The sequence below is a fragment of the Catharus ustulatus genome, chromosome 7 (genome assembly GCF_009819885.2).
Source record: "Catharus ustulatus isolate bCatUst1 chromosome 7, bCatUst1.pri.v2, whole genome shotgun sequence".
Taxonomy (NCBI): Eukaryota; Metazoa; Chordata; class Aves; order Passeriformes; family Turdidae; genus Catharus; species Catharus ustulatus.
The window spans coordinates 29,947,201-29,962,631 of NC_046227.1; the positions used below are offsets into that span (position 1 = coordinate 29,947,201).

Genomic DNA, 15,431 nt, shown 5'->3' on the forward strand with positions numbered 1-15,431 from the left:
ATATTTTCATCTTCCTCTCACTCAGTCCCCCAAATGGGTCCAGTCCCATCCCTCACTTGAAACCTGGTCACAGTTTCTCATAGAGGTTGGAAACCCCAATTTACACCAGGCTATCTCCAGAAAGTTCAATTTCGTTGCTTTTGACTTACTCTCTGCTTTTGCAAGTGAAACGAATGGCTGGTTATTGCCACCGCACCAAGACCAAGAACTGGTGAAGACGAGGGCAGGTTCGTGTGGTGGAGAGGCTCTCAAAGGGAGTGCGGGCAGGAGAGTGAAGTGTAAAAGTGGGGAAATTCCTCTCTCGAAGTTTTGCGGCGACTGCAGCCACAAGGATGCTCGGGGAAACCCATCCCAAATCTCCGCCTTCTGCCCCGCTCTCCCTGCTGCCAGACCCCCTGCAGCTCTCCTCCAGCTGGATTTATTTTCCCCTGGTGGTCTCCTGGTGATCTCGGCCAGGGGGACGCGTGTCCGTCCCCATGCAGGGCAGCAGTGCCGGACACACACAGGGGATCCCGCACAAGCCCCCGCACCCGCGGAGCTGCTCCCGTAGCGAGCCCCGGCCCTCGGCACATAAATCAGCATTAAACCCATTCCCCCCTCTGATCCCCGGTGCCACCATCTATTACTCCCCCAGTGCGTTTTCTATCACCTTTTGTTAGAATTACACAGCCGGAAACTTAATTTACCCCGAGCTTTAAAGACAAATAAACCCCGCAGGCCGGTGGCCCAGCGATATGCCTGTTTACTCGCGCGATCCGTAGATTATTATGAATTGTTGTGATTTTCAAGCTGCTGCTGGTTTAAATACCTTCTCGGCTACTCTTCCTGGCTGGAAAAAAAAATAAAAAATTCCGCCCCACTCTTCCCGAGCAAGGGCCAAGGAGCAGGAGACCATCTCACTGCGCTGAGCTTTATTTACTCTTGCTATTATTGTTGTTGTTATTATTATTGAAATTTGGAGCGAGCGAGGTTTTCAATTGCTGAAATAATTGCTTGGGAGAAAGGTTGCTTAATCTGTTCATACATTATTGACTCGGGCTCCAATATTTGGCTTGCTGCTTTTTATCGCAAGAAGATCACGTACGAGAGTCTTTGCATAACAATTTTTTAAAGAGGACACATCCTTATATCAAAAGTGGACGTGACTTGAATTTTGCCGACGTTTGTCCCTAAAATGACCCAATTCCGGTTACTGCCACTGGGCAGCAGTAACATTGCATCATTTCTCCAGGCAATAGACTTATTTTGCTTTACTCTCTGCCCCTTTCCCTGTCTCCCACCCCCAAGCCAACACGTACTTTTAAAGCTGATTATTTTGTCTTGCTACATTTTAGCACTACACACACTGTTTTCTCTCCCTGGGAACGGATGAGCAGAGAGGAGCAAGCCCAGCTCGTAGGAGCCACACGGATAATTAAAGCCGAAAGTTCCCAGGCAAGGCAGAAATAGTGCCTTCAACGAAATTTTGCTGTGAGCCGCCGCAGAGAGAGCCCAGCGCCGGTGTCAGCGCCTCCAACCACCTCCTCGAACATCATTTCCCCGATGAGGATCAAAAGAGCCCCCCTCTCCCCCGCTTTTTCCAATCGAAATGGTGCTGCTTCCCAGCCACACTGGTCAAGTTAGTTCCGGAACAAAGGATGACAAAACCACAAAGGATTCTCTCCCCCCCGCTCTCCCCCCACGTCCCCTTTCTCCCCTTCTCGACTTCCCCGGTGCCCGCACACCGGCCCGGGGCAGGCCCGGACCCTCCCACCCGGTGTCGCCTCCCGGGGCCGGGCCCGTCTCACCGCCCCCGTCGGGCCCTGGGGTGTGAAATGACAGAAAGGGGAGCGAAATATTGTGGAGAGGGTATGGGGTTCGGTTCCTCTCCAAAGCACTGACAGAGAGAGCCCTGAGCCGTCTGCCCACCGGAAAGGGAGAATTGGTGACATTCATGTTCCCCGACACCAGCGCTGTCGTTTGGACCTCGGGGTAAAAACCTAAAGAACACCAGATCTTTGCAGGAGAGCCCCACCATCCCTGCAGGCAGGCACAAGGGAAGGGGTGTGCACCTGAGAGCCGAGGAGAGGACCCCGTGAGGACTATTCCTCCAAGAGTTGGGCAAACTTTCCACGGCGCCGGACCCTTTGCTCTCGGGCAGGGGATGGGCAGGGGGAGCCCCTCGAGGCGGCCCTGGGGCAGAAGGGGAATCCGGAGGGTAGCAGTGGAGAGAGGCCGTGCCCCTGTGCAACCTCTGAGCTGACATCTACAGCCATTTGCACACGCGTGTGTGCGAGGCAATCTCGCTGCACCCGCGTTCAGCTGCACAAACGCACCCGCAATCCCTCGCAGGCAAACACACGCACAGAGTGTGGAGAAGGGCTGGGAGACACTGCGGGGCTGGACAGCCAGGGCAGGGCAGCGGGAGCCAGTCCCGCGTGTGCCCCTTTGTCACCCAAATATCCCGAATTCGGTGAAGGGAAAAGCTTTATAACCACCAAGAGACAGCCCTGCACCCACTAGAGCTGGGAAAAGTCTCGGTGGCTTCGTTCCCAACGCGGGGCTCCGGCACCCCTGACCGGGCAGGGAGTCCCTCCTTCCCCGGGCCAGGACACCCCCTTCGCCTACCAGAGCCCCGCGGAGCCCCCCACGGCCCCGGCCCCGGCCCCGGCCCCGGCCCCGGCCCCCGGCCCCGGCCCCGGCCCCGGCCCGGCCCCGGCCCCGGCCCCGGCCCCCGGCCCCGCCGCCTCCCGCGGGGTCGGGCGGCGGAAAGTTTTCCCTTCTCTTCCCTGGGCTCCACGGCTCCCGGAGCCGAGAGGGAAGCAGGGCGAGACATAGGTGGGAAGAGCTGGAGGAAATTGAAAACCATATTTTTAAAATGTGAACGGGTCCGAGCCAGCCCGAGCGGGTGTGTGCCGGTGACGAAGAGCACGCGGGACCGGGACCAGCCCCGGCCCGGCAGAGCAGAGGCGGCTGCGGACCCCAAACCCTCCACGGAACTTTCAGCCCCTATTGGAAACGTCTTTAGCGAAGGGACAGGGGTATCTGTCCGAAGTGGAGCAAAGCAGCGCTCAGAAACATCCAGTGTAACTTAAACCAGATTGTCAGGGAGCAGCCGGGGCCGGAGGCAGCCGCCGGAGCTGCTCCGCGGGTGAGAGGATGCCGCTGCCCTCCGCGATCCTCCCCCGGGCAGCTAGCGAGGAACATCTCCGGGAGCTGGGAGCTTTTTAGAACAGCCGATCCAGGTGGACTGGTGCTGCTCCAGCGAGGTAGGGTGGGCTGCAGATGTGGGTGGGAGGCGGGAGGGGGCTTGGGAAGCAAATGGGAAGGGGTTTGCAGCCAGGCCACTGGAAAGCAGCAAGCTTTTCTTTTTTCTTTTTTCTTTTCTTTTTCTTTTTTTCTTCTTTTTCTTTTCTTTTTTTCTTTTCTTTCTTTTCTTTTCTTTTCTTTTCTTTTCTTTTTCTTTTTCTTTTTCTTTTCTTTTCTTTCTTTTTCTTTTCTTTTCTTTTCTTTTCTTTTCTTTTCTTCTTTCTTTTCTTTTCTTTTTTTTCATTTTTCTCCTCTTTTCTCTCTTTTTTCTCTTTTGTCCTTTCCTTTTCTTTCCTGTTATTTTTTCCCTTTCCTTTTTCTCGTATTTTCTCCTTTCCTCGTATTTTCTCCTGTTTTATCTTCTCTTGTTTTTCTTTCCTTTTCCTCTTAATTTCACTCTTTCCCCCTCTTTTGTTCCCTTTCCTTTCTCTCCTCTTGCTTATTTTCTTCATTTTTCTGTCTATTTTTCTGGTTTTTTTTTTTTAATGTACCTTCTTATTTTTTCTACCTTTTCAGGTTTCCTTCTTTCTTTCTTCTTTCTTTTCTTTCTTTCTTTCTTTCTTTCTTTCTTTCTTTCTTTCTTTCTTTCTTTCTTTCTTTCTTTTCTTCTTTTCTTTCTTTCTTTCTTTCTTTCTTTCTTTCTTTCTTTCTTCTTTCTTTCTTTCTCCTTTTTTTAAATTGTTCTGTTTGTATTTTTGTTTATTTTTCCCCTTTTCCTGATAAATTTTTCTTTATTTTCCTTTTTCTTTTCACTTTTATTTTTCTTTTTTCTTTTGTCTTTTCGTTCTTTTCTTTCTCCTCCCCCCACACCCCTTTTTTTTCCTTGTAGGCAAGGAAACAAACCAATAATACCGCTAAGAATAAGAAAGATAGTTTTCTCTTCTCCTCTCCGAAACTTCTGCAGGGTGTTTTCATCTCCAACCCACTTGGGAAGGGAGGACAGACGATGAAATAAATAAAATTATATCTTTGCTACAGTTCCCCGTGACTTGAGAGCCAGGCTGCATTGCTGGGGTGGGGGTGGTCCTGGATGGTAATTGATTCATAACTCTACACCAGGACACCGGGACACAACATCCCCGGCTCCCCGGGAGCATCTCGGGGGAGCGGGGCGGCCGCGCTGCCCGCCCGGGCCGGGTGCGGGGCTGCGGCTCCTCGGCCGCGCCGAGCTCTGCCCGCAGCCCGGCCCTCCTCTTCTCCTCTTCAGAAAAAACATCCCTTCCTCTCTCCCCGCTCCCCGCTTTGCTACCAAGAGAGATTTTGACTCTCGGAGATATAAACCTGTGCCCCGAAAAAAGTTTCGAGCGGAGCTGCCTCCAGTACCTATTTACCAACGAATTACACCGCTATTATTGCTTTCAATGAAGACTGAATCCCCAAGCGATAATTGAATTAGTCTATTGAAGAGACTGTCAGGTACAATGACGTGGTATATCCCGCGCCTTTCCCAGGGTCTATAGGCTTTGGGGACCCGGAATGTATAGTCTGACCTTACAGCTCATAATAATAATGCTGCACTTGTAGCAGAAATCTATTCGTATTCACTTTTAACAAAACCTCTGGTCAGCCAGTCCCTGTAGGAAGGATGAAATCTATTGTATTAGAACAACTCATTTATGTCCTTCAGCAAAGGCCCCAATGAGATCTGATCTAGACGTAGAAATAGGATTACCACAGCGTATATTAACCACGTTTCTATACTTCCTCCTTCCTATAAGGGCGCCGAGAAACAAAAATGCAAAGGATTTTTGATCTAATTTTAACGTTATTTTTATTTTCCAATTTTAAAACTTCCCTTCCTTTGGCGGCCTTCCTCAAAAAGAAGAAAAAGAAAAGAGAGAAGAAAATAATATTAATTTTAAAAAAAACAGTAACCCAAAATAAAAGCAAATACAACGAAATCGGATAAAATATTTTGCCCGGTTTCCGAAGAGACTGCGGGCACCGCGGGCAGAGTGACCGCCCTCCGCACAGCCCGACGGCGGGCACAGGGCATCCCAGCCCGGCTCCCGGCTCCGCCAGCCCTCGGCTGCTCTCCGCCTCCCGGGCTGGATGTCCTCCCGCCCCAAGCCGGCACGGCTGACCCAAGCCCCAGCGCCGAGAGCCGGTGGGGACACCAACCTGCGAGAGACTCAGACGGCGCCGCGGCACTTCCGAGGGGCAGGAGAGCGGGCAGCACGGCCCCGGCCCCGCAGCACTTTCGGGGAGCCCTGGGTGTCCCGGCCCCTCCGGACGAGCCGATGGCTACGAGGGAGCGGCCCCCCAGCCACGGCAGCGTGTGTGGAGCTCCGCGGGACCGGCTCCCCCGACGGGCGCCCCGAAACCCGGCGGCACCCGCAAGTTACAGAGGGAACTTTTTCCTAAGAAGGGATTTTTTTTTTTTAAAGCTTCCGTCCTCAAGCCACTGTGTGTAGACATATTACCCCGATTACTGTAACTACCTGCGAGCCGGGGAGTAATATTTATCTATTTAGATAGGAAGGGTCGCGATAAAAAAAAATCCAGCCTGGAAATATACATCGTCTTTTCCTTTAACCCCTCCTCATTCATCCAGCCGATCCCCCACCCCCTCCGTGCACAAACCTACTCAATTTATAGAGAAGCCTTTACTATCCAGAACAGTTTCTAGAAGACGGGAGGACTCCAGATGAAATAATCCCCCTCCCTGCACACACGCGTACACACACACACACACACACATGCACATAGACACACTTCCCCCCGGGCGTGCTCAGGAAGGCAAATTAAATAGTTAAAGGCTTCGATTTCTCTCTCTCTCCCTTTTGTTACCCAATTTTGGAACATTTAAGGATGGGTGTGTGTATTGTATTCAATAATAAAAGCTATAGGGCCGCCAGGACATTTATCATCCTATTACTGTAACAAATCCGGGCTCCCAATACATGAAAGGTAAAATGAATTACCGACGTTAAGCCGTCAATAAAGTCATTTCTGTAAATGGTGTCTCCGAAGGACTGCAGCATTATTCAACTAGCTTTATCAGCAGCTGGGAAATTACGTGAAGAAGCTCGCAGCGTGTAATATGGCCCTGCTTACTTTGATTAAGCGTCTTGCCAGGGAATAGTGACAGTGCTTTTGACCAGGTTTTATTCGCCGTCCTGTGATGAACGCCAAGCTGATCAGGCGGAATGAAGAGTAATTAAAACCTATAAATTATCTTTTGCAGCCCTTCTCAAGGCGTCTCTTGCAGGAGAGATAAGGCAGCGAGCCCCCATTTACAGCTCTGAAAGGGACCGCGGCTCACAAAGGCTACGTGGCTAAATGGGATATTGATAGTGTCCTAATTAGAATTTAATTAAGTACCCACGCTCGCTTTTGGGATAAAGATTTCAATTTTGCTAACTTAAATATAAATAAACCCAATTTCGGTGCGAGTAAATGATATGATATTGTGAATGCAGGGGGGGTTTAACATTCATTTAATTGCGGATGAAGCTCTTGATTCCAGGGCTGATTGTGTTCTGCCAGCTATTATTTTAGGGGATTATTGTGTGGCTGGAGGTAACAATTCGGTAATGTTTCTCCGGTACAGAAAATAACCGAACGTGCCTCGGAGGTGCGGGCACACACACACCTCCCGGGCACCCAGGGAGCAGCAGACGGACACCCAGAAATGTCTCCTTCGATTCCCGGTGCCGGTCGCCCCCCGAACGCGGAGCCACGGGCCGAGCCGCTTCCCCGGGGCCGCTCCCGGGGATGGGAGAGCGCCCGGCCGGTGCAGCACGGCGGGGCGAGGCGGGGCAGCCTCGCTGCTGCCGGCACCGCAGCTCAGCCCGCAGGGAACCGCCGGGATGCGGACACACAGGGATAGAGCTATAGGTGTATTTTGGGCCCTCACCCGCGCACATATAGGATCCATAGGCGGCGGCACGTGACGCCTATGGAGAGGCGCGGAGCTTTGCTCGGGCCTCCCGGACCCACCGCCACCCGGCCGCCGTTCTGGGCAGGGGGTAAATGGGGGGGTTCGGTTACGTCAGAATGAGAAAGAGCCCGGAATTGCCCTTCCCGCAGCCCCCGGACTCTGCCGCGGGCAGGAGAGCGGCTCCAGCCGGAGCAGGTGCCTGCGGCCGGCCGGGAAGCGCCGCTGCTCCGGCACCCAGCCCGCCCGGACCTCCTCTGTCTAAAATCCGGGGTGTCGTGGGACCCCCATCTCCAGTGCTCCTCCGTGTGAGCAGCAGCACTGCCCTGCCCGCAGCCACTCGGCTCCCGCGGCCGGGAGCGCCCGGGGCCGGGGCAGCAGACGCCGGCTGCGGCAGAGCCGCCCTCCCCGTGGCGCTTGGCTGCGGCCCCAGCGGTCCAGCAAAACTAGAATTGGGACCAGGGTATTTTTATATTATTTTCTGTAAATTCATTTTTAGACAGCCGCATCAATCCTGAAAAAGAGGCTTTATCTTCCTGTCCCTTAAAATCCTTAAATTTTCCGTCTGCCTCAACACACGTCCTGAAGTGCTCGCTCCCTGCCGGGAAGAAAAAACCAAAACAAAACCAAACAAGAATACCGGGCGGGATAGGGGGGAAGCAACAAACCGAAACCAACCAAACAAACAAGCAAACATCAAAAACAGACGAAGAAATATGATACGAGTTCAGCTCGTGAGCTGGAGCTGATCTGCTTCGTATTCCGAAAAAAAACCCAAACCCAGTAAAGTAACAAACGAGAGAGAGGCTTCGGCCGTAAGACCAGCTTGTCCCGGCAGTGCCTTCTGCCTTTATTGCTGCTTATTGTTATTATCATTATTATTATTACTGTAATATTTTATTCCTCTAAACCAAAAGATGCGATTCCGGGGAGCCTCCACCCGGCTCGCCATCTCCCCGCGCTGCGCGGAGAGAACAGAAAGCAAAACAGAAAAAGAGGGGAAAAGCGCACAGATTTGGGGGAGGGGGTGTTTATTATCGCTGGGGCAACAGGAAAGCGGCCCATGACCAAATCCCCGCCACCCGCGGAGGACACGGCGTGGCTGGAAGTTGTTGTTTACGGGGCTAGCCGGGGGTCGCGGAGGGGGGGGTCCCGGTTCAGGCGCGTGGGTGCGGCGCGGTGCCCCCGCCCCGTCGCTGGTGCCGCCGCCACCCGGCCCGGTCCGTCCCGTCCCGCCCGGTGCCGTCCGCCCCGTCCGGTCCCCGCGGTATTTATGGCGGCGGCCCGGCGGGCGCCCATTGGGCGCGGCGCGGGGTGTCAGCGGCGGCGGCGCCGCGCCATTGGCCGCCCCCACGTGCGGGGCCACCTCACGTGCTTCCGGTGCGAGTGAAAAAAGTGTGGCTGAGGGATTTTTTAGGGAGAGTTTGGTGCACGGACCGGCGCTGTCAGAGATTGGGCCTTTTTTTTTTTTTTTTTTTTTTTAAAAAAAAAGGGGAAAAAAAAGGATTTAAAAAAAAAACCCTAAGCGGGCGCGGGCGGCACAGCACCGGGCTGGCGGGGACGGGCTCCGGCAGCCCGCGGCGTGGGCAGAGCGGACCGTGACAGCGGGGCAGCTCGGAGCCGCCGCGGCGGCGGCGGGGAGATGGGCAGATCGTGACGGGTTTTTTGGGGGGCGGGTTTTTTGGGGGGGCCGTGGTGCAGCCGCACACCTTTTTGGGTTTGGTCTTTTTTTTTTTTTTTTTTGGTGTTTTTTTTTTTTTTTCTTTTGGTGGTGGAAATATAAGCTGATCGGGAGAAGGGGGAGAGAAGCCCTCGAGTATCTCCCAGGTTTTGGATCCATCCGTGAGAGGGAGAGAAAAAAAATCTCAGCTCCAGCCCAACAAGTGGATTTTAATTTTTTTTTCTTTTTCTTTTTTAATTTTTTTTTAAATTTTTCCTCCCCCTTTTCCACCCCGCCACCCACCGTCAAAGTGGGGTGGGCGTAAAGTGGGTGGGTGGGGGGGAAAAGAGACAGCAATCTCCGTGGCGGGGACTGAGCATGGAAGAGCCGCCGGAGGGGCACGGCCACCGAGACGCGGCGCCCGGCCCGGCGAGCAGCGGCAGCGGCAGCGATGGCGAGAGCGTGCCCGTGTCCCCCAGCCCCGCGCCCGCCTCCCCCGCCGCGCCCTGCCCCCTGCCCCTGCCCCGCCGCCGCCACCCGCCGCCCCCGCCGCCGCCCCCGCCGCCGCCGCCCCACCGCACCACCAACTTTTTCATCGACAACATCCTGAGGCCGGACTTCGGCTGCAAGAAGGAGCCGCCCGCGCCGGCCGGCGGCGGAGGAGGAGGAGGAGGTAGCCGCGAGCGGGACGGAGATCGGGGGCAGAGCTCAGGTAGAGAAAACGTCAACCCGCTGCTGGCCCGGCCGCCCAACCCGCCCGCCCTCCTGTGCCCGGACTCGAACTGCCGTCCCGACGGCTCCGCGCCGCCGCCGCCGCCCGCCGCCGCCAAAGCCAGTCCCCGCCGCGGCGGCAGCGGCGGCGGCGTCGGGGGCGGCCAAGCCCCCCGCCGATGGGGGCGAGACTCACCCGGCGAAGTACGGGGAGCACGGCAGCCCCGCCATCCTCCTCATGGGCTCTAATAATGGAGGACCTGTTATAAAGCCCGACTCGCAACAGCCGCTGGTGTGGCCTGCCTGGGTCTACTGCACTAGGTATTCAGACAGACCGTCCTCGGGTAAGGAACCGCGGAGCATCTGGGAGCTGTTAAATCGTGACAAGGTCGTCCCCCCCCCCCCCCACCCCCCTTCTCCTTTCCCTCTTCCCCCCTTGGCTTTGGCTCCCGGCTTGTTGAGGACCTCGCGTGGGGGGGAGGGCGGCCTGGGTCACCCGGGGCGAGAGGAAACGCGTCCCCCCCACCGCCACCAATCCTCCTTCCTCCTCCGAGTCTCCCAAATTTGAATGTGACGCCGGACCCCGATTCGGCAGCGGTTCGATGCGGAGAGCCGGCGGGAGCGACCCCTTCCCGCGCCCCCCGCCCGCCCCGCCTGCCGCAGCCCCGGGTGTTCCGCGGCGGCGCGGGGTGAGAGCGTTGCGAGAAAAAGGCAGCGGGGTCGGCCGCTCCCTTGTTCTGAGGCTTCTTCTCCTCTTCTTTATATTTTTTTTTCCTGGGTGCTACTGGAGGAGCGAGGGGGCGAAGAACCCGAGCCACATGTTGAGCGGGTGCTGGCGGTGCGGGGGGAGGAGGTAGTGTTTTCTCGGAGGCGAAGGAAAAAGGGTTTTTTAGAAGGTGGCGGAGGGGCTGTTTACCGAGGCCTCTGCAGCGATCAGGCAGGCCCTTAGGCCGCGCATTGCCGCCGGAGCTGGTGCTCTCTGCTGCTGTTTGGGGCCCAGCTCCAGGATGGGGATGTGCCTCTGCCCGAGGTCCCCCCCGTGGGAGCCGCAGCTTCGGCCCTCCCGGTCCTGTTTTGCCACCCCTTCTACGTCTTTACATTCCCCAGGTACCCCCAGGCACCCCTTTATTTATCACCGCTACTTTCTGGTTTTAATGGCCTTTTTTTGTGAAAGAAGTGGAGGACGAGGAGATGGGGTTGCCCCATGGCCCCTCCAGGCAGCAGCCAGGGCTCGGCCGGCTCGGTGCGGGGCCGGGGCCGCTCCAGTTCGCGGGGAAGGCGGCGCTGCCCGGCCCCGGCTCCGGCCCCGCTCCGCGCTGCCCGGCCTGGTGCTCCTCGCCGGCCGTCAGTGCGGCCGAGCCGTCTCCATCCCCCGTTATTGACACGTCCAGCGACTTCAAACTCAGAAAAGCCTCTTTGATTGACTGGGGTGATTGATGGGGTGATAGAGCTGTCAGACGGCACGGCCTCGCTCCCGGCCGGCCCGGCCGCGGGTGTTGTGCTGCCGATTCCCAGGGCCACCGAGTACCCGGCGTTCTGCACTTGCGCCTTCATTTCCTTTCCTCCCCTTTCTTCGGGCAAAGGATCATTTCTGCATGTCTTCCTCCCCGACGCTCCCTGCTCGCTGCAACCCGGAGGGGAGAAGGGCGAGGGGAGGCTGGCTCGGCTCGGCCGCTCTCTTTGTTGTGCTCGTAGCTGCCCGCCGGCCCCGGCTGCTTCTCTCGGCTCCGGGGACGAGCGGGCTGCGGCGGTCGGAGGCGCCGGCACCCCGCTGCAAGGTGCCGGGACTCGGCGATTCACTCCCCGCGCCCTCCATCCCCCGCCGGTCCAGCCCGGCAGCATCCCGCTGGGCCCCGTCCCTCTCCCCACCGGGCCTCGTCTCTCTCCCCGCCGACAGCCGCTGCCGACCCGGGGGGAATCCCCCCGTTCCGGGGAAAAACTGCACCGGGAAAGGAGCTTTCGGCCTACTCGGCGGCCGGGAGGCCTCGCCGGTTTCGGCTCCGGCTGCTGCTGGCGGGGGGCTGCGGGCCTGGGACCTCCCGCCGAGCCCGGCAGCTGTCGGGGAATTTTCGTAGATCCCATTCTTCACGGTTCCCTCCCCGCTCCTCTTCCCCATGGCCGGGCCAGGCCGGCGGGCGGAGGACCGGGGTTATCCCCTCCTCGGGCTAGGCGCTGCCCTCGGGATGCGCCCCGGGACCCGGCGGCTTCCCCGGAGAGCTGTGCCGCGCTTCAGCCGGCCCCTTTGCGGCCTGGATGTGGAGCGGCGGGGCTCTGCTTTAGGCTGGGCTTCGCGGAGGGAGCTGCGAGCGGGGCCGTGGGTCCCTGGCAGGGATCGGCCGCCGGAGAGCCCAGGGCACCCGGGCGGTGTTGGCGGAACAGGGCTCCCAGGACTGGGCTGGCTTTGCGGAACGGGTCGTTGTTCTCCGAAAGGAGACCAGGGCAGCCTTATCCCAGTCTGCTGCTGGCGGCGGCTCCCGGTGCCTGGCAGCGGAGACATTTGGTCCCCGCGCTGCCCGGCGGAGCCGCTGCCCGGCGGGAGGGCCCCGGTCCCGGTCCATGCAGAAGGAAAGCGGCTCGGGCCGGCAGGGCGGGCGGAGCGGCTCCCCGACGTGTGCCGGGGCGGGGGGCGAGCGGGGCTCCGCTCCCCTGGCCCGCGGGGCCGGCTCGGTGGGACCGGGGCGGCGGGTGATGCTCGGGTGCGCTCGGCCCCGGCCTCCTCCGTTCCTTCCCCATCCTTCCCTCCGCCGTGCCGGGGCGACGGTGCCGGGGTTGGGGGGCTGGGGGGGAACACACGGAACCAGCACAAATTTCACCCGTCGGCCATTTTTCCGCGGCCGGCGGGGCGGGGGCGGCGGTCGGTCTGTCGGCCGGTCGGTCGGTCGGTCGGCGGCGCGGCCCTGCCCAGCGGCGTGTGTGTGCCCTGCCCGCAGGCCCCCGCACCAGGAAGCTGAAGAAGAAGAAGACGGAGAAGGAGGACAAGCGGCCGCGGACGGCGTTCACGGCCGAGCAGCTGCAGCGGCTGAAGGCGGAGTTCCAGGCGAACCGGTACATCACGGAGCAGCGGCGGCAAAGCCTGGCCCAGGAGCTCAGCCTTAACGAGTCCCAGATCAAGATCTGGTTCCAGAACAAACGGGCCAAAATTAAGAAGGCGACCGGCATCAAGAACGGGCTGGCGCTGCACCTCATGGCCCAGGGACTCTACAACCACTCCACCACCACGGTGCAGGACAAAGAGGAGAGCGAGTGAGGCGGGCGGCCCCAGCCCAGCCCTGCGCCGCGGCGCCGGCCCGCCGGCCGGGAGGCGGACAGGTGCGATTTAAAAGCAGATCTATTGTCTATCCATAGTATAAGGACTCCGATTAAGAAAAAAAAAATATGAACACTTAAGAAAAAATATCTCTATATAGCCAAACAGCATATGACCTTGTATATATTTAATTTCAGGTAAGAAATATGTGTAGCGATCTCTATTTGCTGGACAGTTTCTCTCTTCCCTTCTCTCTGTTTCTCCTTTCTTTTGTTCGTTTGTTCGTTTTGTTTGCTTTCCTTTTTTTCTCCCCCTCCTCCCCGATGTCCGTTGCTCCTGTTTTCCAGTAAATGTCAGACTTTTCTCATCCGTCGTTTGATCTTATTTTAATTTTTTTTGTGTGTGTGTGTGAATTTCTGTCTCTCTTTTTTTTTTTTCCCGAGGAAAAAAATTTCTGATCCACAGACTGCGAGACTGAACCCGCCGCTACAAGCCAAAGATTTTATTATGTTCAGAAATCTGTAGTCTGAAATAAAGTGTAGACTGTGTTCAGGATCCAGGCTGGCTGTAATTCTTTATTTTAGTGTATGGATGTTTGCATATATATAAATACGGATATAAATATAGTAAATAAATGTATATATACATACACCATACGCTGTGTACATAGTGCCATTTCAGTGGCATATTTAGGTTTTACTTTCGATAGATGCAGCAATTTTTAAACTGTCCATCCCTTGTTAAGAGCCCTTAGACCTTCGATTTTTAAAAAAACCTATTTTAATTTTTCTACTCTTTAAAAATAATTAATTCTCTTTCCAATTGCAGTCATGCCTCACCACCCCCATCTTCCTTTTAACCAGAAATTAAAACCACCTCATAATAACGGCGCTAATATATCACGAGTTCCCGCTGAAAAATTGCCTGAAACTGTGTGGACATTTAGGGCTCAGGGATGTGCTGGAAAAATATTTGTCTGACAGTTCCTTTCCTCTCTCCGAGAGGTTGTGCTCCCACGCTGTTTCCAGCGGGTACCTCTCCCGAGGCTCGCAGCGGAGCGGTCGGCACTCGGCGCTGCGCCGCTCCCGGGAGCGCTCCGGGCGCCGCTCCCTCGCTCCGCTCCCTCTCGGGCTCACGTTTGCCGTGTGCGTGGGACGCGCGGGGGGCCGGGGCACGGGGGGACTCCCGGCTGAGCCCCTGCTCCGCTGTTCCACACTCCCAGCCGGTTTAAAAGCCGGCCTGCCCAGTCCCGGGTCGGCTTTTTTTCGCTACCGGCCCGGGGACACCGGCGGGCCGGGACCGGGCCGTGCCCATGGCCTTGTCCTCGAGCCGTCGAGCACCGCCAGGCCTGAGCCGAGCGCAGGCGATGGCATTCCGCTCCTCGCTGCCCCCGATGAAACCGGGCGCCGAGGCAGGTGGAGAGCCGCCCGTCCCCCTCGACGAGGCTGTCTGTCGGCTTTCCTTCTCTTTCTGCTCCTCTCTATTCCTGCCCTAGGCCCGCAGCCGGCAGGGCGAAGAGGACAAGAGAGCAGAGCTGGAGCTGGGGGACCCTTCTGCATCTGCCCGGAGGATGGGGCGATGCCGAGGCCGTGCCCAGGTCAGTGGGGCCGGGGGGCGGAAGGGAGCAAGCAGCAGCACTCCCGGCCTGCGCAGCCTGCAGATTCCCCCTCTGCATTAGGGGGTTTCCATCTATTTGAGAAGGGGAGCAGTGGGGAAGCGGGACGTGGCTTCTGCCATTTTCGTGCTTTTTAACTCTTCCTGCTTAGAGCTACAGTTTGTATCACCGTCCGGGGATGGAGGCGCAGGCTGGGGACAGAGCCCCCTGCCCTCCGTGCCCGCTGCCTGTGGGGCAGACCCCTGCTACACTTCATCCCACTCCATCCTACCCCAGCGTATCCCACCCCATCCCCGCCCAGCCCAGCCCGCCTCTGCCCGCCGAGGACTCTTCACTCTGCAGGCCGAGGAGCCGGGAATACTCGGAGGGCTTAAATAAATGTTGTACAGCGCCATCTAAAGTTGTGCATTTCTTTCTCCTTTTTTTTTTTTTTTTTTTTTTTTTTTCCAATGGGATTGGAACATGAACTCAAATCTTCCGCATTGAGGAAAATAAAGCCGTCTTTCAGAGTGCGAGCTCCACCGCTCGCGGGGAAAGCGGTCGGCGAGAGCCTGGACCGGCGGGAGCAGCTGCAGGGTTCGGGGGCTGCATTCAGGTTCCCCCCGAGCCCCCCTTCACTTGCTGCTGTCGAGGGGACACAGAGAGGTTGCTCCCGTACTCCTGCCCGCTCCAGTCTCAGTTCAATCCTCTTCCTTTGCTATACACGCCGTCTCGCACTCCCCTGGAGCTGTACAGGCAAAAAGTGACATTTCTCTTTAAAAAATCAAGTAACGATCCCCCCCAAGAGCATTCCCGGGCCGGATGTGTCCCGGACCTGCCGAGGGTAGAGGGCACCGACCCGCTTCGCTTCCCCCGTCCGCGGGACACGGGTGATGCTCAGGCGGGCTCTCGGCGTGGGTCGAGCAGGGCTGTCGGGGCCCCGCCGCCCCCCGTCCCGCCGACAGACCCCGGGACCCGCTGCCTACCTGCAGCCGGCTCCGGGGCGCTGGGGGCTCCAGAGGAGGAGGAAGATGAAGAAGGGTTTCCTCAG

General features: G+C 57.4%; 1 protein-coding gene across 1 annotated transcript; it reads left to right on the forward strand.

The window, feature by feature from the left end:
* The first annotated feature begins 8,637 nt into the window (after positions 1 to 8,637).
* Positions 8,638 to 13,341, forward strand: EN1 (engrailed homeobox 1). Its single transcript, XM_033065377.2, is given in 3 exon segments — positions 8,638 to 9,667; positions 9,669 to 9,883; positions 12,470 to 13,341. Coding segments are annotated over 3 exon segments (993 nt in total). The 5' UTR covers positions 8,638 to 9,206; the 3' UTR covers positions 12,787 to 13,341.
* Positions 13,342 to 15,431: the final 2,090 nt, after the last annotated feature.